This window comes from Bos javanicus, chromosome 2 (genome assembly GCF_032452875.1).
Source record: "Bos javanicus breed banteng chromosome 2, ARS-OSU_banteng_1.0, whole genome shotgun sequence".
Lineage (NCBI taxonomy): Eukaryota > Metazoa > Chordata > Mammalia > Artiodactyla > Bovidae > Bos > Bos javanicus.
Window position 1 is genome coordinate 56,199,649 of NC_083869.1, and position 21,290 is coordinate 56,220,938.

Below are 21,290 nucleotides of genomic sequence, written 5' to 3' on the forward strand. Positions count from 1 at the left end.
CCTACAATCCTAGACTGCCCCTCGGCTCTCAGTGAGGCAAACCTCAATGTGACAATGAACTGAAGGAATTTTAAGACCGTATCTGTCAGTTCAAGGTCACAAAGTCTTCAGAACAAAAGTCAGGGTTCTGTTCTGTGTTGCTCTTCCTCTCACCGCCAATGCCACTTTCTAGATTCTCTGTTTGAGAAAAATAAATAAAAACAAGTCTTGGGACAAGGCACAACATAGAGACTTCTAGTACCATCATTGTCCTAAGAAATAGATTTTTGCCCAGAGCTTCAGGCAAACTGCAGAAAACTGTTCCTGCACCCAAAAGCAGCTAACAGATTGCATATGCACATAGCCAGTTTTGACTGCCCAGGTGGAAGGGGCGTTCCTTATTTGCAATAGGTACAATGTAAAAATGGAATGGTTCCTATATAATTATAAATAATAGACTTATTCTGATATGTAGATATTTCTCTAATCCACTACACTTTTAGTTCTTTTTCTTTACAAGTAAGCTGTCTTTGGCCCATTTTCACCCATTTTCCCTCATAATGTAGTTAATCTATCTTTGGGAAATTGAAAGTTGACTGCAGTTCAATATTCCTAAACATGGTACACAGTGGGCAGTAATAGATCTAGTGATGGAAAGTTAAGTAGGCATCAAATCACAAATGGCCTTTGTGCCATGCTAAGTGGTTTGGCAGGGGAATGCAAGCCACTGTAGAATTTTAAGTGGTGGAGTGACATGCTTAGATTCGCATTTTGGAAAGATCACTCTAGTGTTTCCTCAGCAAAGGTCATCAGGAGAATGAGAAGTAATGGAGTCCTGACCTAAGGAGTTTTAGTGGGAATGGAGAGGAAATAAAACATTGGGCTAAGCACCTAAGAGACATGGCCCTGGGAGGGTTAAAAAGATGGCCCTCTAGTTTTTACCACAGATGACCAAGTCAGAGACCGTTCACTGTGAGAAGCCGTCTTAGTTCAGAATGTTGTAACAAAAATACCACAGGATGGGATGCTTTAAGTGGCAAACATTTATTTCTCAATATTCTGGAGGTTGAGAAATCCAAGATCAAGGTGGTAGCAGATTTGGTGTCTGGTGAGAATGTATTCCCTGCTTCACAGGCAGCCAGCTGGTCTTACTGTCTCACAGCAGAAGGGATAGAGAGCTCTCAGGGGTGTGTCTTTTATAAGGATACTAATTCCACTCATGAGGGCTCCACACTTACAGCCCAATCACCTCCCAGGGCACCACACCCTGGGAGTAAGATTTCAATATATGAATTTAGCAGGGGATACAAACATTAATTCATACATAATTCTACTGGGAAATAAGTATACATGGGAAAAATAAGATGAATTTTATTTTGGTCATGTAAAGTTTGCAGTGACTTCCTTATATTCAGGTAGAAATTCCTGCTATGTAGTAGCATATATGGGCTGAAGATTAAGAGGATAGTTAGGTATATGAAAGAGATTTTTTGGAGCTCTGAGGGTAAAATTTAGTTACTGAAATCACAAGTGAGAAATCGCCCTTACTCCTCTTCCAATTTCCAGGCAGTAAATGCAATTTCAACTCTTTGGGTTATTTATTTTGATGTTTGTTGCTGTATTTGTGGATTTTTTTTTAAGTTATAGATTTTGCTTATTGACAGGCATTTTATTGCGTCCACTCACTTATAAATGATTGAGACAGTTATATGTGCCTAGCAAAGGCCTTGGGACTTAGTGCTCATTTGCTCAGTTGTGTCTCAGTAAAATTATTTTTCTCTCTCTTTTGAGTGCAGAGTTTGGCAATTGTATGGTAGAACCAATTTACATTTATGATATTTATATTAATTCTTTCATAAGTGTCTTCTATATCCCTATTAGTAAACGTATTTGTTTGCTAGGGCTGCCCTAACAAAGTCTCATAGACTGGATTTCTTGACAGAAATTCATTGTCTCACTGTTCTGGAATCCTGAAGTCTGAAAACCAGGAGTCAACATAGTTGATTTCTTCTGAGGCTTCTCTCCATGGCTTGTGGATGGCTATCCTTTCCTCACTGAGTCTTCCATCTGTGTGTTTCTGTGGCCTAATTTTCTTTTTATAAGAACATGTGTCATGTAGGATTAAGATCCACCCTATTATGTGAAAGTGTTCATTGCTCAATCCTGTCTGACTCTTTGTGACCCCCATGGACTGTAGCACACCAGACTCTTCTCTTCTGTTCATGGGATTCCCCAAGCAAGAATACTGGAGTGGGTAGCCATTTCCTTTTCCAGGGGATCTTCCCAACCCAGGGATTGCACCCAGGTCTCTGTCACTACAGGCAGACTTTTACCATCTGAGCCACCAGGGAAGCCTAATTACTTCTTTAATGATTTTATGTTCAAATACAGTCCCAGTCTGAGATACTGACAGTTAGAATTTTAACATATGAATTTTGTGGTGCAGAGTTCAGCTTATAATAGTGAAATAGAGATATTCATAATTGCTTCCAACATAAGAAAGTAGTTTTTGAATTTTGGTAATTTCTGAAGATTCTAGTATATTTATATGAATAAGAGTGTAAGGAAAAAAAGTGATAGAAATATGATTCTAAATAATTACAGAGTCAAAACCAAAGTTCTTTATATTAGAGGAGTTGTCAAAAAAAGAAAAATATTTAAAAAGAGAACATTTTAAGAGGAGGAAGTGGAGGAGATGGCTTTATTTAAATGTTTTCTAAGAAGTAAATTATTCTGGGAGATATTTTTAGGGATATTATTTCCCCAGCCATTTCACAGATATTTAGGGAATTTCTACATCACACTCAGTTCAAAAGAATACAAAGCGCTGTGAAGAATACAAAGAAATACAAGACAGGATCCTTATTCTCAGATTTTCATCTCTGGATAAAGAGTCAAAATTAGTACAAGTGAAAAGAAAAGAAAAAGCAGCAATTTCATACAAAACCATATGATGCTGTCTGCAGAGGCTTTGGAATCAATGAGAAAGAAGAGTCAATGTGGAATGTGCTAGTCTGAATTATTGCACTGAGCGTAGGTTTAGACTTGTGCAATGGAGGGTAAGTAGAGTGGAGTGATGTGCAGACAAAAATAGGAAAACCAGAAAGTGAAACTATGCCTATTTTCTTTATAGGACTCATGACAGCCTTCAGTTATTTCTTATCTTTTTTACTGTGGTAAGAACCCTTACCATAAGATCTATCCTCTTAACAAATTTTTAAGTGCACAATAAAGTATTGTTAGCTGTAGGCACAATATTGTATAAAAGATCTTTAGAACCTATTCATCTTCTGTAACTGAAACATTTTATACCTGCTGGACAGCAACTCTCTCATCCCCCAGCCCCATCCCCACTCCTGGCAACCACTAGTCTACTCTGTTACTATGAGTTTGGCTGTTTTAGATACCTCATATGAGTGGAATCATACAATATTTATCCTTCTGTGACTGGCTAATCTTATTTACTATAATGTCCTCAAATTTCATCCATCTTGTTGCATGGGGTGAAATTCTCTCTATTTTTAAAAAGACTTTATTTTGTTAGAGCAGTTTTAGGTTCACAGCAAAATTGACAAGAAAATACAGAGATTTCCTATATTCTCCTTATCCCTACCCACATGTAGCCTTGCCTGTTATCAACATCCCCCATGAGATTATTATCCTTTTTAAAAGCCGAATAATATTCCATTGTATATGCACACCAGATGTTATCAATCCATTCATCTTTTGGTGGACTTTTAGGTTGTTTCCATACATTTATGCTTGCTTTTATGAATAAGGCCACAGTGAACATTGGAGTGTTAATATCTCTTCAAGATTTTGACTTCAGTTATTTTGTATATATACCCAGAAATGGTATTGCTGGAACATTGTTGTTGTGTTAAATCCCTAAGTCATCTCCAACTCTTTGCGACCCCATGGACTGCAGCACTGCAGGCTTCCCTGTCCTCCGTTATCTCCCAGAGTTTGCTCAAACTCATGTCCATTGAGTCAGTTATGCTATCTAACCATCTCATCCTCTGCCACCCTCTCCTCCTTTTGCCTTCAATCTTTCCCAGCATCAGGATCTTTTCCAATGAGTCAGCTCTTCTCATCAGGTGGCCAAGGTCATATTATGGTGTATTTTTAATTTTTTGACTAATCTCCATACCATTTTAAATGGTGTCTGCACTGTTTTACATTCCTAGCAACAGTGTACAAGTTTAAATTTCTCCACATCCTTGCATCCTTGCCAGCATTGTTATGTTTTTTGTTTTTGTGTTGTTTTGTTTTGTTTGTAATTTTTTGAGAGCCAGGTGTGATGTGATATTTCACTGTGGTCTTGATTTGCATTTTCCTGATGATCAATGATGTTGAGCATTTTTTCATATACCTGTTGGATGTTTGCTTGCAAGTTTTCTTTAGAGAAATGTTTCATTTATTTGCCCATTTTCAATCAGGTTATTTATTTGCTGTTGCTTTATAGGAATTTTAGGTATACCGTTTCTATGTGTTTATTTCTTGTCTATCTATCTCACTAGAACATAGGATCTATAAAGACATAGATCTTATTCTTTCAACAATACAACACTGTCTCAATTACTACAGCTTTATAATAAGTCTCAAAGTTGGTTATTGTCAAACACTGTTCACTCCCCCCCAGCTTTTTTTTTTTTTTTTTGAGAAAAATTTCTGCCAAATATCTAAGTCTGAATAGCCATGGATTGTCAGACATTCTTTCATTGATAAAATGATATCCTTTGAAAACAGTAGCTCATTCTTCCTGCAGTTTAAACTATCTCATAAGTACATTTGTTCAACACAATTGTAGTTCACTATGCACCCATGACCCAAATAATCACGATCGTGTGATCATTCACACTCACCTAGAGCCAGATATCCTGGAATGTGAAGTCAAGTGGGCCTTAGGAAGCATCACTACGAACAAAGCTAGTGGAAGTGAGAGAATTCCAGTTGAGCTATTTCAAATCCTGAAAGATGATGCTGTGAAAGTGCTGCACTCAATATGTCAACAAATTTGGAAAATTCAGCAGTGGCCACAGGACTGGAACAGGTCAGTTTTCACTCCAATCCCAAAGAAAGGAAATGCCAAAGAATTCTCAAAGTACCACACAATTGCACTCATCTCACATGCTAGTAAAGTAATGCTCAAAATTCTCCAAGCCAGGCTTCAGCAATATGTGAACCGCGAACTTCCAGATGTTCAAGCTGGTTTTAGAAAAGGCAGAGGAACCAGAGATCAAATTGCCAACATCCACTGGATCATGGAAAAAGCAAGGGAGTTCCAGAAAAACATCTATTTCTGCTTTATTGACTATGCCAAAGCCTTTGACTGTGTGGATCACAATAAACTGTGGAAAATTCTTCCATAGCTGGGAATACCAGACCACCTGACTTGCCTCTTGTGAAACCTATATGCAGGTCAGGAAGCAATAGTTAGAACTGAACATGGAACAACAGACTGGTTCCAAATAGGAAAAGGAATACGTCAAGTCTGTATATTGTGTCTGTGCTTATTTAACTTATATGCAGAGTACATCATGAGAAACGCTGGGCTGGAAGAAGCACAAGCTAGAATCAGGATTGCCAGGAGAAATATCAATAACCTCAGATATGTAGATGACACCACCCTTATGGCAGAAAGTGAAGAAGAAATAAAGAGCCTCTTATGAAAGTGAAAGAGGAGAGTGAAAAAGGTGACTTAAAGCTCAACATTCAGAAAACTAACATCATGGCATCTGGTCCCATCACTTCATGGCAAATAGATGGGAAAACAATGGAAACAGTAGCTGACTTTATTTTTGACACTGCAAATCACTGCAGATGGTGACTGCAGCCATGAAATTAAAAGACGCTTACTCCTTGGAAGGAAAGTTATGGCCAACCTAGATAGCATATTCAAAAGCAGAGACATTATTTGTCAAAAAGGTCCATCTAGTCAAGGCTATGGTTTTTCCAGTGGTCATGTATGAATGTGCAAGTTGGACTGTGAAGAAAGCTGAGCACCGAAGAACTGATGCTTTTGAATGGTGGTGTTGGAGAAGACTCTTGAGAGTCCCTTGGACTGCAAGGAGATCCAACCAGTCCGTTCTAGAGGAGATAAGTCCTGGGTGTTCATTGGAAGGACTGATGTTGAAGCTGAAACTCCAATACTTTGGCCACCTGATGCGGAGAGCTGACTCATTTTAAAAGACCCTGATGCTGGGAAAGATTGAGGGCAGGAGGAGAATGGGACAGAGAATGAGATGGTTGGATGGATGGCATCACTGACTCAATAGACATGGGTTTTGGTAGAATCCAGCAGTTGGTGATGAACAGGGAGGCCTGGCGAGCTGTGGTTCATGGGGTCACAAAGACTCGGACACAACTGAGAGACTGAACTGAACTGATGCACCCAAAGTGCTTTCTGTATGCACAGGATCCCAATTTTGTTACTCAGAATAATAAATAGGGCTGGACTGAACAAAACTGATGCTTGTTACTTTTCAATTAAGGACATTTTAAAGTAAAACTAGCCTTTTTTTTTTATTCCCTGTAACTTCATGGAAGTAGTGAATCTAATTGTTGCAAGTACAGTCTGATGATACTGGCTATAGGACATTTTATTTATTTGTGGGGAGACTGGGTTGCATGTCATATGGAATCTTAGTTCCCCCACTGGGGGTTAAACCCATGCCCCCTGCACTAGAAGCAGAGTCCTACAACTGGACCTCCAGAAATTCTCTGTTGGACTTTTCAGACTAATATTTTACTTTTTCTCTTTTCTATTATATTTTCTGTTTGTCTTTTTCATTTGTTTGTTCATTCATTAAATAATATTCTTGCCCTATGGAACATGCCTCCTCATCCATGACTCTGTAAGAGAGAAGACTAATGATTCTTTGCCCAGGATTTTTTATGTGAAGCTAGGATGATCGGTGGCTGCTTAGGATATAACCTTGGCTGTAAACTCTTTCCTGAGACAGGCAGAGGTTTGCCTCCCAGAGTCCTTCAGAAGGGTGGAGGACCTCCAGAAGGGTGTCAGTATTTGCTGTGAAGGAGATAAAAGGGCAGTGATTCATAACTTTTAAAAACTTGTCTGTAGGTGTTTTGAAGGGCACAGTTGCATACTTATGAAAACATTCTGCTCTGTGTCATCCTCTTCTGCCCCCCAGGAGCCAGGACTTTAGAGTAGCTACTTTCTGAAACATTGCTGATTACCTTGGCAGTGGGTTAATAAAACCTAAGTGAATGGGCTACTCAACTTCACCATCATAATCTAAAATCCATATTATATGTCAAGAGAAAGAAGACTGAACTCTATCCTTCTATGGAAGGTGACACTGTAGAAATGAGATTAACAGCCATGGACTCTAAAATCAGTGCTTGGTTCATAACCTTGGGCTGTTATTCATTCCGTGATACTGTGAAAAACTTCTTAAACTCTATTTGCCTCAATATTCTTAACTGTAAGATGATTTAAAAAGGTCCATCTAGTCAAAGCTATGGTTTTTCCAGTAGTCATGTATGGATATGAGAGTTGAACTATAAAGAAAGCTGAGCGCTGAAGTATTGATGCTTTTGAACTGTGGTGTTGGAGAGGACTCTTGAGAGTCCCTTGGACTGCAAGGAGATCCATCCAGTCCATCCTCAAGGAAATCAGTCCTGAATATTCATTGGAAGGACTGATGCTGAAGCTGAAACTCCAATACTTTGGCCACCTGATGCAAAGAACTGCCTCATTGGAAAAGACCCTAATGCTGGGAAAGACTGAAGGCAGGAGGAGATGGGGGCAACAGAGGATGAGATGGCTGGATGGCATCACCAACTCCATGGACATGAGTTTGAGCAAGCTCCAGGAGTTGGTGAAGGACAGGGAAGCCTGGAGTGTTGCAGTCCATGGGGTCTCAAAGAGTCAGACACTACTGAGCAACTGAACTGAACTGAACTTAATAATACTAGTACTTACTTTATGGAATTGTGAAGATTAAATGAATTTATCTATAGTGTTTAGAATTGTACATTGCATAAAATCAGATTTAGAAAAAGATAGTTATCATTAATGTCTGTGTTATTACTCCTTTGGTAGTACCTGAAACAAAGCTTTGGTTCAGTCTAAAATATCCTGACATTTGATAGAATAATTGTACCTTGAAGGTAAAGACTGTATTGTTATTATTTTCTTCCCCGAGTTCAATAACCTGACTCAGACTTCTTGGTTGGAATTGATAGTAGTCTCAATTGTCTTGTTGAACATTATTGTTGAAATAGATTGTTCAATACCTTTAAAATTATGAACTTGATTTAAAATTATTTCATTACCTTAAATGTTTTAATGCACCAAGAGTAGACTCTTAGAAAGAATTCAAGTTTTGGAGACAGAATGACCATATATATGAATTTGACCAAGGTAGTTAATCTCTTTGAATCTCAGAAAATAATAATAGCATCCCTATAGTTTTGATATGACAGTCTGACATACTGTAATAACAAGCATAAAAATTGACTACAGTTCTAGCTACCTGGCTAATTTTAATCTGAGGCACATTGTATATTCTCTATTACAAAGTAAACATTCAATACCAGTTGATAGTATTCATTTATAAAATTTTGGAGAAATGAGCATGAACTGTACAAAAAATAAGTCACTATAACTGTGAAGAATCCAATATTGTGGAGTACCAGTGATTAAAAGCTTACATGCTTTATATAGAACTTAGAGAACAATCTTTTTCACAGTTTAGGTATTTTGTTGGATTTTACTGTTCATTTACAGATACAGTACAATACTACTATAATCATGGTTTAGATTGTAAATAATAAAATCTGTATTCCATATTCATTTGAACTATACCTTTACTTATATCATGTATTTTTTAAGAAAAAGAAAAGTTAAAGTCAATAATCTCTAATTGGAGTAAAAGAAGGAAAATTTAAACAATAGAATGTACTGTGATAAGTATTTTTAAAAGTAAAAGTGATTGTGCTATTTCCCTTAGAAACAGAGTTTGGGAATTTAACCAAAGAAATCAGAAAGCATTAGAGTTTAATAGTTCTTTAATATTATTTAATAAGATGATTATCTTTTTCATTAAAAAAATCTTTTCATTGTTATAGATAAGAAACTGTGGTGGGCAGACCAAAACTTAGCTCAGCTGGGAACCTGCAGCAAAAGAGATGGAAGAAACCCCACCGTTCTAAGAAATAAGACTTCTGGGGTTGTTCATATGAAAGTGTATGATAAAGAAGCTCAGCAAGGTAAGTCACATGGTAATGAATTTGTGCTGCCTTTTGAACACATAATTATTCATACAATTTTCTCAAGTCAACAATTGATGTTTCCTATTTTCCTCCTAATAAAAAAAGGGGGGAGGGAGGGAGGCAAATACTGCTTAATACTGCAGAAGAAATAACTTTAACATAAGGTATATAGTCAGCTTTCAAAATGTTAGCAAAGCTGCCCAAGGAATCTGAATTTGTCAGGTCTTCAAAGAGGTCTATTCAGCTCTTGATTTAAGAATATGAAAATAATTTTAAAATCCCAGCAAAATATATTCAAAGTATAATTATGCCCAGAAAATGGATGAACTAAGGGACTTCAAATGGACTATGTTGATACAAGCATTTTATAACCAAAAGCACTACATTGTTTGGCTCTAAGCATTTTGCTTTTTTGTTTCTCCTTTTCCAAGTGGAATGCAGTGAAATGGAGTGAGAGAACTAACAGATGATTTACATAGGTGGACTTGTCACATTGCCCAAATGGCAATTAGATTAGAGATGCCAGGCAGTATGGCCCCACACCTGCTTGTTTTTTCTTAGTTTTTGGTTCATGATCCATGACATTAGCAGGACTCCCTTCCCAGAAAAAAAATATTCTTCTATATTCTACTGTCTTACTTATATCGCTGCCATGAAAATACTTTTGTTCATATATTTTTCTGCTTAGGAAAAAATATCCAGAAAACTTAAAAAGATTTTCATCTAACAGATTTGGGCATGTAGACCAAAGCAGATAAGGGTAGAGATAAGAAAAAAAAAATTTTTTAAGACAATAAAAAAGAATAGTGAACCAAAGGGTGCACTAATTCTGAAGACAGGTGACAACAATCAAGCAGGCAGAATTAATTTATTGGGAGATACCAAATGAAAATCATCCTGTACATCCAGAGGCAAAATGAAAACCAGATTCAGGATTGCCTTTTCTGAATAGAGTATGGGCCAAATTTTAGTCTGGAATCCTTTATTGCCAGTAGTAGCATGGAATGTATTTTTTTTATCAAGGAAAAAAATATTTTTAAGAAAAAAAATTACTTTGCAAAACAATCTGATTACTGAGATCTATTCATGGTTGAGATGACGCTGACATCCAAACTCATATGCACAAATCTGTATTTATTCTCTGATTCTTTTTTGTTATTGTCTGTAATAATGAATGAGTGTTTTCACTAGGAATTATTTAATAGAAAAAATTCTGAATCAAAATAAATGATTTTACTGACATTCAAGCCTTGGAGAATAGATCATATAACTGGAAATAAAATACTGGTACTCAATAAATAAAATATGATTGCATTTTTATGGATTTCAATACAATGTATTTGTTAAGTGTAAAAACTTACAGTATTGTGATAAATTTAAATTTATAGTCTACACTGAATGAAATTATATCTGAAAACATTCAACAAATGTAAAATACAAATTAGAAAAGGGGAGATTATATTTCCAAACATTAAACAAACATGTATTTACTTCTTCAAAAGAACACACACATACTTTGTTGAAAATTGTAAATTAATAAAATAGTCCATTTTTTGTAGATACAGTTGCAATGAAGTTTCTTGGAAGAAAAATTCAGTATATTATGCTTGTCTCACATTGTTCATTTTAACAAGACCCATTAATCTTTTAAGGATTTGATTCTATAGGTAGAGCTGGGGCTTCCATGCACTGTGAAAGTATTTCCAAACTGCCCAGGACCTCTAACACTTAGAAATTAATGGTATGATAATATTAAACTTAAAATACTGTTTCTACCAAAGAATATGCTGATAAAAGCATCTGTATTAAAGACAACCCCATTAACAGAATCATAGCAGGTAGTTTAAAAGCTTCATTAGTATGAAATATGAGCAATTTAGGACTACTTAAGGTGTTAACAGTACTACCACTTCAGATTTCAAAGTACAATTAGTTACTTCATTTATCATTCTTGATACAGATCACTGGAGAGCTGAGACTTCTCCTTAGCCAAGTGGACTTTTCTAGTTCTACTAGTGAATTGAGGAATGAAGTTTGAACATCTATATCACTGCAAAATATTAAGCCAAAGCACTTTTTCTAATGTGCTAGATATTCACAGCCTAAATTATTCCTTAAAAAAAACTCTATTATTTTCTGCATTAAATTTATGTTTAATAGGCAAAGATATTATTAAAAATTATTTTTATTTTACTTTTTCTCTTAGAGACTAAGCAAATAATATACAACATGTATTATTACTGAACAACATTATTAGCATAGTGAATTTTATTATTTATAAAAATAATTATATCTTATTGCATATTTCTATTATTATTATGTTTTAAAATACACAATCACAGAAGTTCCTTTTTCTTCATTCTTCATGCATTTTGGATATCAAGGTTATATATAACTCTGTATTTTCTTTTGTTTTTATAAATAATTCTCTAATCCATTATTCTTTATTTCTTTAATTCCTTTGTTTCCTCTGCTGTCCATTTGTTTTTTCAAAATTTATAGATAAGTATCACTTGTCAGATTTTCACTGTTCAATGGTAGTTGGAAAAAAATCTATAGCTAAATGCATATTGCTATAGATTGGCATTGTATTAATATACATTCACATGTTGTTGTTCAGTTGCTCAGTCACGTCTGACTCTTTGTACTGCAGAACACCAGGCTTCCCTGTCCTTCACTATCTCCAGGAGTTTGCTCAAATTCATGTCCATTGAGTCAGAGATGCCATCCAACCATCTAATTCTCTGCCGTCCCCTTCTCCTCAATCTTTCCCAGCATCAGGGTCTTTTCCAGTGAGTAGGCTTTTAGCATCAGGTGGCCACAGTATTGGAGTTTCAGCTTCAGCATCAGTCCTTCTAATGAATATTCAGGGTTTATTTCCTTTAGGATTGACTGGTTTGATCTCCTTGCTGTCCCAGGGACTCTCAAGTGTCTTCTCCAGCACCACAGTTTGAAAACATCAGTTCTTTTGTGCTCAGCCTCCTTTATGGTGCAACTCTCATATCTGTACATGACTATTGGAAAAACTATAGCTTTGACTATATGGACCTTTGTCAACAGTGATGTCTCTGCCTTTTAATGTTGCCTAGGTGTGCCATAGCTTTTCTTCCAAGAAAGCAAATGTGTTATAATTTCATAGCTGCAGTCACCATCCACATTGGTTTTGGACCCAAAAAATTAAGTCTGTCAGTGTTTCCACTGTTTCCCAGTCTATTTGCCATGAAGTGATAGGACTATATGCCATGATCTTCGTTTTTTGAATGTTGAGTTTTAAGCCAGCTTTTTCCACTCTCCTCTTTCACCCTCAATAGACTCTTTAGTTCCTCTTCACCATCTGACATTAGGATGCTGTCATCTGCACATCTGAGGTTATTAATATTTCTCCTGGCAATCTTGATTCCAGCTTGTAATTACTTCAGCCAGCATTTTGCATTATTACTCTGCATATAAGTTAAATAAGCAGGGTGAGTGTATACAGCCTTGAAGTATCCCTTTCCCAATTTTTAACCAGTCCATTGTTCCATGTCTGTTCTAACTGTTGCTTCTTGGCCTGCATGCAGGTTTCTCAGGAGGCAGGTAAAGTGGTCTGGTATTCCCTTCACTTTATAATTTTTCTACTTTTTATTGTGTTCCACACAGTCAAAGGCTTTAGTGTAGTCAATGAAACAGAAGTAGATGTTTTTCTGGAATTCTCTTGCTTTCTGTGATCCAACAGATGTTGGCAATTTGATCTCTGGTTCCTCTGCCTTTTCTAAATCCAGCTTGTACATCTGAAAGTTCTCGGTTCATGTACTATTGAAGCCTAGCTTAAAGGATTTTGAGCATAACCTAGCTAACACGTGAAATGAGCACAGTCATGCTGTAGTTCACTTAACAAGGCTGTCTTATCTCTCCTTACTATTCCTTGGAACTCTGCATTCAGTTGGGTATATATTTCCCTTTCTCTTTGCCTTTCACTTATCTATTCACATGCTTCCTATAAAATTAAATAAGTATTGGGTCAGTATAGAATTATTATAGATCTATAAAAATAATTGGCTCATCACTAAAATAGAAATAGAGCTGAAAGTTCATCTTATTATTATGTCAGCTTGGTAAAAAGGGATAAATCAATTAATCTTTATTAGTTTATAAAGGAAACAAAGGTAATCATTTCAAAAGTTCAAGGCAAATCATAATATGTGAATCCATGTAAGAACAACTGCCAGTTATGGGAAATCAGCAAAGAATGTGGTAGATCTCTCTGATGAGAAATTGTCGCAGTTCAGCCTATTTCACACTTCAAAAATGACAGAGCATGTGACAGGTTTGATTGAACAATTAAATCCCTTCAGACTATCTTGAATTCAGGAGATTAGAAATAATGAGCTGCATTGGTGTTTTGAATTTTCCATAGAACACTATTGATATACAGCTTTCATCATGCTTTGTAATTCTCACTGGATTTATTGTACTTCATATCAGTGTTTGAACATCCAGCAAATGTCATTGCATGTCCTAGAATAATAAAAATGTTATAAAACTGGGATATTTAATGAACTTGCTGGATAAGATTGTAAATTACTTAACTTCATGCTACCAGCTTTAATTAGCACATTGGGCCTAGTAAATTCAATGGAACATCTTTATAGAATGCCTAACTCTGATTAACTGAGTAATATTTGTTATTGCTACAACACAGGAATAAGGAAAATTAATATGCCAATTAGTTAGATAACTCTTATGGGTGTGTTTAAATTTATTTTGGAAGATTTATGTTCCTTGAAATGGTAAGTTAGTTCCTTGCTTTTAAGAAATTATATATATATATATATATCCTTACTTTTAATGGTATAATCTTTGAGTAAGTAATATAAATTAATAACTGTTTATTTGATTCAGCTGGATCAAGTATACTTGAAAATGAAGTAACTGTAGAGTTGAAGTGAAATTTAGAATTTAGAAAAGAGATTTCCTGGTTTATGTGGCCTTAAAGTATTGGAGTCTATGACCACATTCATGACACACCCATTGCCTCTTACTTTTCTGTCACTGTGAATTCTCTCATGGATCTCACTTTGCAAAATATTAATTATTATTTATTGTAAATATATATTTACTAATATATAATTGACAGATAACTGGTTAAAATGTATAGTGTGTTGATTTAACATTTTTTATATCGCAATATGGTTACTACTGTAGTACTAGTTGTTACATCACATAGTTATCATTTCTTTTCTTTTAGTGGGAACAGTTAACATCTAGTCTATTGTCATTCAGCTGCTAAGTCATATCTGACGCTTTGCAACCCCAGGGACTGCAGTATACCAGGCTTCCCTATCCTCCACTGTCTCCCAGAGTTTGCGCAAACTCACGTTGATGAGTTGGTGATAACATCCAACCGTCTCATCCTCTGTTGTCCCCTTCTCCTCATGCCTTCAATCCCTTTCCCAGCATCAGGGTCTTTTCCAATGAGTCGGCTCTTTGCATCAAGTGGCCAAAGTATTAGAGCTTCAGCATCAGCATTAGTCCTTTCAATTAATATTCAGGTTGATTTCCTTTAGAATCAACACTCTAAATTGATTATAGTATTGTTTTCTGTAATCAGTATACTGTGCTTTTTATGGAAAGACAGACTTCAACCATAATCTGCTACTTCAAATTATTTGAGGGAATAAAACATGATACTAACCAATATGAAGCAGCAGCATTTATAAATCAGTAATAACATGTTTATAAACTTTTCTTGATTTTTATGTTTCTTTTGTTTGTTTTTCTACTTTTCAGGCAGCAATTCCTGCCAACTAAATAATGGTGGATGTTCTCAGCTTTGTTTACCAACATCAGAAACTACAAGAACTTGCATGTGTACAGTGGGATATTATCTCCAAAAGAACCGCATGTCATGTCGAGGTATAAGGTTTTGAAAATCTTATCTCTAGTGCATTTATTTCATCGATACAGTTTTTAGGCAACCAGAGTCAGCTTTATCTTTGTTTATTGAGATTACCATATAATATTTTATTCTTTATTTTGTTAATATGATGTGTCACATTGATTGATTTATAGACATTGAACTATCCTTGAATCCCTTGCATAATTAACACCTGATCATGATGTATGATCCTTTCAACATATTGTTAAATTCAATTTGTTAACATTTAGTGAGGATTTTCATATCTACGCTCATCAGTGATATTGGCCTATCATTTTTATCTTCTTGTGGTATCTTTGCCTGGTTTTGGAATTAGGGTGATGCTGTTCTCATAGAAATAATTTGGAGGTGTTCCTTCCTATGGAATATTTTTTGGATAGTTTGAGAAGGATACCAAGATCCCTAAAGTGGCTGCTGCCAGACTGTCAGTCCCCAGGGGGCTTCCCAATTTCCTCCTGCCTCTCAAGGAGGCTCTCCAAGATCACCAAGTGGATCTGACCCAAGCACCTTTCAAACTACTGTCTCTTGCTGGTACTGACAATATGTGAGATTTTGTGTCCACTCTGTAAAAGAGAAGCCTCTGTGTCCTGTATATCTTTGGCTCTCCAAAACAAGTTCAGCTGTTTTTCAAACTCAGCTTTCTGGTGGCTTGTCTTTAAGGGCAGGATCCTTGGTCTGGGGAGCCCTGTGTGGGGCTCAGACCCTTCACTCCTTAGGAAGCACACCTGTGGTTGTGAATCCTCCACCTCCGGGGGAGTAGGTGTGTTTCCTGACTGACAAGACCATGTCTCTGTCCGTCCTACCCATGTTTTTGTGATTCTTTCTTTATATATTTATAAAGATATAAAGGAAAAAGTGGAAAATCTTTTCTGATAATTTTTAGAATGTTCTCATAAGCAGATGGTCTCTAAGAAGTTGTAATTTTGGATTCCTTTGGGAGGAGGTAAGTTCAGGGTCTTTCGACTTTGCCATCTTGATCCCCCCTCCTGCCAATGGAATGATTTCAATATTAAATATTCATTTTGCTTTTGTTTTCTTTTAAATTTAGGTATAGAGTCATTTCTTATGTACTCTGTTCATGAAGGAATCAGGGGAATACCTCTGGAACCAAGTGACAAAATGGATGCTTTGATGCCTATCTCAGGAACTTCATTTGCTGTGGGAATAGATTTCCATGCAGGTAAATAGCTTTTTATTCATAATTTATGTATGGTATTTTGATTTATTAAACATGATGGAAATAGGACCTTTCCATCTGTACTCTGATAGTCAAGATGAGGAATAAGGAAACAAATCAGAAGTGAATTTATAAGCCTTACACAAATTGTTATAAATATGTTTTGTCTGAAAAAGTAAAATTTTTCTAACATGTAGCAATATAAAAATGACATATTTGTCACTTGGTTGCTTTGTTTTTACTTTTTTATTTTTCAAATGGCATGCTTACTTTTCTCCAATGATACATATTAAAAATAAAACACTTTAGCTTATATACTTAAACATATATATTTAAAATATTTTTCAGAATGTGATTATCTATTCTAATACAGGTAGCAGCAAATGAAAATGTTAGTCACTCAGTCATGTCTGACTCTTTGCAATCCCATGGATCTTAGCCCACCAGGTTCCTCTGTCCATGGATTTCTCCAGGCAAGAATACTGAAGTGTGTAGCCATTCCCTTCTCCAGGGGATCTTCCCAACCCAGGGATTGAGCCTAGGTATTGCAAGCAGATTCTTTACTGTCTGAGCCACCAGGGAAGCCCCAAGAATACTGGAGTCCACATAATTGAAACAATTATAAATGCTAAGCCATTCTGTATTACTTTTCAATACAGTAGCTATCATTTTAAAGTCAGAGTTTAACTTACCTTTTTGTTTTAGCAAACAGTGAAAGAAAGCAGATTGGATGCTATCATTTTTCTGTGGCTAATAAAGAGTATATTGTTGGGGGCCAGAGTGAGGCGCTCGGCCCGTGGCAAAGGTCATGAGGAAGGAGGCTCGACATACGCAAAGGCGGGATCGAGCCTCAGGAGTCCCCCTGGAAATCCTCGAGCATCTACCCCCATAACCAGAGCCTGCCTACTTTACTACTTTGTGCTCATCTACACCTCTGACTTTACGGGGGGCTGTCCCCCACCACCTCTTTCAGAGAAGGAGTTAACTTAGAGCTCCAGTTAATAAAAACTCCTGGGCGTGACAAGAGTGTTTTAACCTACAAACTCCTCTGAAGGTTCTCTAGCCTGCCTGACAGGCTCGTCCGGCCACATGTGACTGCTCACAGCCTCCCAACCGTGAGAGGCACGAGATGCTTTAAACCTTCTAAAAACAGGTTCTTTAGAAAAGTTAGAAAACTATTAGTATAAGTATAGTGGGCTGATTAGAAATTGTATTGGTGAAGGGTTTTTCATTTGTTGAGCCAATGAGTTTGTTGCTAAGTCTCCATATCCCCTGCCCTTACACACATTAATGAATATATAGAAGAAATAAGTATTAACCTTTGATATTAATCACGTTAGACCTTAGGCTAAGTAAATTCTTTCCTTAACTAAAACCCACTACACCCTCACCCTATAGGAATGTAACTTTATTTGGGTGGCGTCTGTTTTAAGAATAATCACCCCTGGAGAAATAAGTGTCCTGGTTGACTGACCGTTGTCACAAGGAGAGGGTCATAAATTGTCAGCAGGCCCCCCTGGCCAGAAGATGATGTAACACCCCTAAGACCTCTGTATACATTTGTATGAAGCACCTGACTTTGATAAAAGTCAGGACTGCTGACCCCGTGTAATTTTTGCATAACATCTCAGTGTATAAAAGTAGACCATGGAAAATAAAGAATTGGGATCAGTTTCTCGAAATATTGGTCTCCCCATGTCGCTCGCTCTCTCACTCTGGCTGAGTCCCCATCTGGAGCGCGGAACCCGCCATGCTTACTAATTATGCCTGGGCTTCTAAGATCCAACCGGGGAGGCCTCAGTGTCTCCTCTCCTTTGGGAGAACGGAAGGACGCCTGCGGCCTAAGTAAGTGGTGCAAACTTCTTGTCTTGAAGTTTTATTGGTCTCCCGCATAAACCAAGCCAGTCAGCCTCTTTTTTCCACTGAATTTTCCTACTGAGCTATCCTCATTCTATTACTCTTTACATCTCTAATTAATATCTAATTGAAACTATTGTATCCTGATCCTCGCTGACGCCGTTCCCGCTTCGCATACCCTGGATCAGCCGGGGCTGGACCCCGGCAGTATATGATGGAGGGGCCAGTTCCCTGGTGGTCTAGTGGGTGGGATTCAGCACTTTTACTGCCAGGGCCCAGCTTCAGTCCTTGGTTGGCAAACTGAGATACCACAAGCTGAGTGTCAAAGCCAAACAAATGAACAAAACAAATAAACAAAAAAAAACTTGTGTGATTGGGCATTGATGGTAGAAACTGTTAAATCTATTGTAAGATATAAGTCTTTTGTTCTAATTGCTAAATTCACATATAGCATAAGCATTGGATATACTTCTTTTGTTAATATTAATATTTATTATTCTATGCTTGAAGGATTAAATTTATAAAAGCAGATTTTTCCATCTCTCATCCAACCAAGTCTTGTGCTTCTTGTTTTAGGTTTGAAGATATAATTCATGTTCCAAGTTATTTTTTTTTGTATGTAAAGACAATTTTATCTAATATTAAAATAATTCTTCTTTGACCTGTAATCTTTAAAAAAAACTAAGCATCAATACATGAGCTTCTGATATTAAGCCTATTTTTCCCCCTCAGCTTTTACACATTGTTCAATCATGTGTTAATGCAATGCATGGCTATAAATTAAAAAAATTACTGGGGATTTTCACAGATGATTGAAAGATGGGTTTTCTTAAGAAGATTATTTGTACTAAATACTTTGAATCACAGAAAGGCAACTATCCTATGATTTTTAAATGGTTAAATGGTTTTCCCAAATATATTTAGACAGATATAGCATATTTTATTGATTGATATGTTAATTTTTTCCAAAATTAGCGTGTTTTTTGATCAAACAAGGCTCTTTGATCCAATCTCATTATTTGTGGAATACTCCCTACCCTACCATGTGTAATCTACACTGCCTTTATTTACAAACATATCTTTCTTTAGAATTTTATTAATAGGATTTAATAGATGCAAAACTAAGAAAAACTTGAACTTCTTGAAAAGTATATTCATATATGAATTTTTACTAAATATACATAATCCCATGTTTTAGCTGGCATCACATATTTGATTCTTTTAAAAACTCCATAATGATTTTTGAAAGTATTTGATAAATTTCCAAATCAAATGTCAAATAAGCCATTTGGTCAAATGCTGTGATTAGATCATTAGCAATCTCTTGTTCCTTAAGGGAAAACTGATCATCTGTATGAGTTGAATTTACTTTCCAGGGTTTTATAATGACCCTGAGATGTTGAAGTTTCAAATAATATGCCACTAGAGAGGTAATTTTATTTGCAAAGAATAGTATTCTCCCTATTTCTACATCTGTGCTAAGTCACTTCGTGTCCGACTCTTTATGACCCCATGGACCATAGCCTACCAGGCTCCTCTGTCCATGGGATTCTCGAGGCAAGAATACTGGAGTGGGTTGTCATGCCCTCCTCCAAGGGATCTTTCCAACCCACAGATCTAACCCCTTTCTCTTATGTCTCCTCCATTGGCGTGCAGATTCTTTACCATTAGTGCCACCCTGGGAAGCTCCAAATCCATAGTAACTACTGATATTTTGTAATAAACATACTTTGTATCAAAATAGTTTTTCAATAGAACAATTCCTAGTTATTTGTTAAAACTTTGTGTTCTTCATATTGTACCTGTCCATATTTTAAAATTGCATTCTTAGAAAGGAAGGCTCTTTAGAAAATCATTTTATTCTAAATGTAAAAGGATTGCAAGCATTTGGAATAGTCATGTGAAATTAGAATGCTGAATAGTCTATTAAAATTTCTGTTAATTAGAAAACAGAGAGATAGAACTTGCTTTGAAATCAAAGATGGTCAGACATAGGGACCAATAAAACCTATGGTGGGAAGAGGCCAGATTTTAGCAACAGACAACCTGGATTCTATAACCAGTTTAAACCCTTAACAAGTGTTGACCTTGGGTACATTACTTAATTTTCCTGAGGCTCAGTTTCCTCACTTTTGGCGGTATGAGAATATTTAGATCACTTTGTGCAAATGTTTGAAACGTTTGATACACATAGGTACTTAGAAAATAGCGATAATATAGAAATCAATAAATTTCCATGGAAAACAGTAAATTGTAGAAGTTAGCATATGTGATATATATTTACAAACCTATTCTGCAAACTATATTTAAACTCCCAGTTAGCAAGGATTTTGATTTCTGGTTTTTTTTACTTTTTTTTTTTTTTTCTGTTCAGTTATCTGCATAGATTAGTAGTTGTTTCTTAACTTCTTGGAGACAGAAAGAGTAGGTTAGTAAATTTCTCTAGTGAAAATGAACTTAATGATAATGAATAATATGTAGAGCAGATATTTAAAGATTAAATAACATCACCAGCTCTTTGAAGTCATTAAATACAAACCTAGGAGGCTAGACAGTGTCTGATGGACAGTACTTAGACAGTAAACCAACAGAAAACACTAATAATGATGGTGGTGGTGGCAGTCTTATCAGGAGTTTTTGACCATGTTTCCACATACCTTTGGTGCTTCCTTCTACTATATAATCTGATCCTTTTATGATTGCATTTTATGAAAATGTATTAGCATCAGAATAAGTTTCAGAAACTTGATTCATATCAATATCACTGTAGACAGTATAGAAGTTCTGTGGCTAGGCTGAGTGAAGCTGCTTTTGAGGGGAAGGAAGGAAAATAACTGAATTGCCCCAGAGAGATTAATATAAAAAATAATTTTTGATACATCAATCCTTTTTATCAAGACCTTTATAACCTGATCATAGGTTCTTCCTCCAGTAGTTCCCTATGCAGACATTCTATCTGCTCTTCTTTTATTGATTGTATTCACTTTAGAGACATAGTTTCTACTTTTAGGATCAAAATTAAGATGACAAAATATAAGGGCACAACAGCCTCTTATTCTAAACATAATAAGTAAATGGTGTGAAGAAGGATTGCTTGTCAAGTATGACCATCATAATTTA

The 21,290-nt window shown here is 36.1% G+C and overlaps 1 protein-coding gene across 1 annotated transcript in view; it reads left to right on the forward strand.

Moving 5' to 3' along the window:
• Positions 1–3,031: 3,031 nt before the first annotated feature.
• The window catches only part of LOC133256090 (low-density lipoprotein receptor-related protein 1B-like), a 60,185-nt gene continuing 41,926 nt past the window's right edge, over positions 3,032–21,290 (forward strand). Inside the window, exons 1-4 of the mRNA XM_061430832.1 lie at positions 3,032–3,038; positions 9,076–9,216; positions 14,989–15,114; positions 16,185–16,316. Coding sequence (XP_061286816.1) covers positions 3,032–3,038; positions 9,076–9,216; positions 14,989–15,114; positions 16,185–16,316 — 406 coding nt within the window. The remainder of the gene's footprint in view (positions 3,039–9,075; positions 9,217–14,988; positions 15,115–16,184; positions 16,317–21,290) is intronic.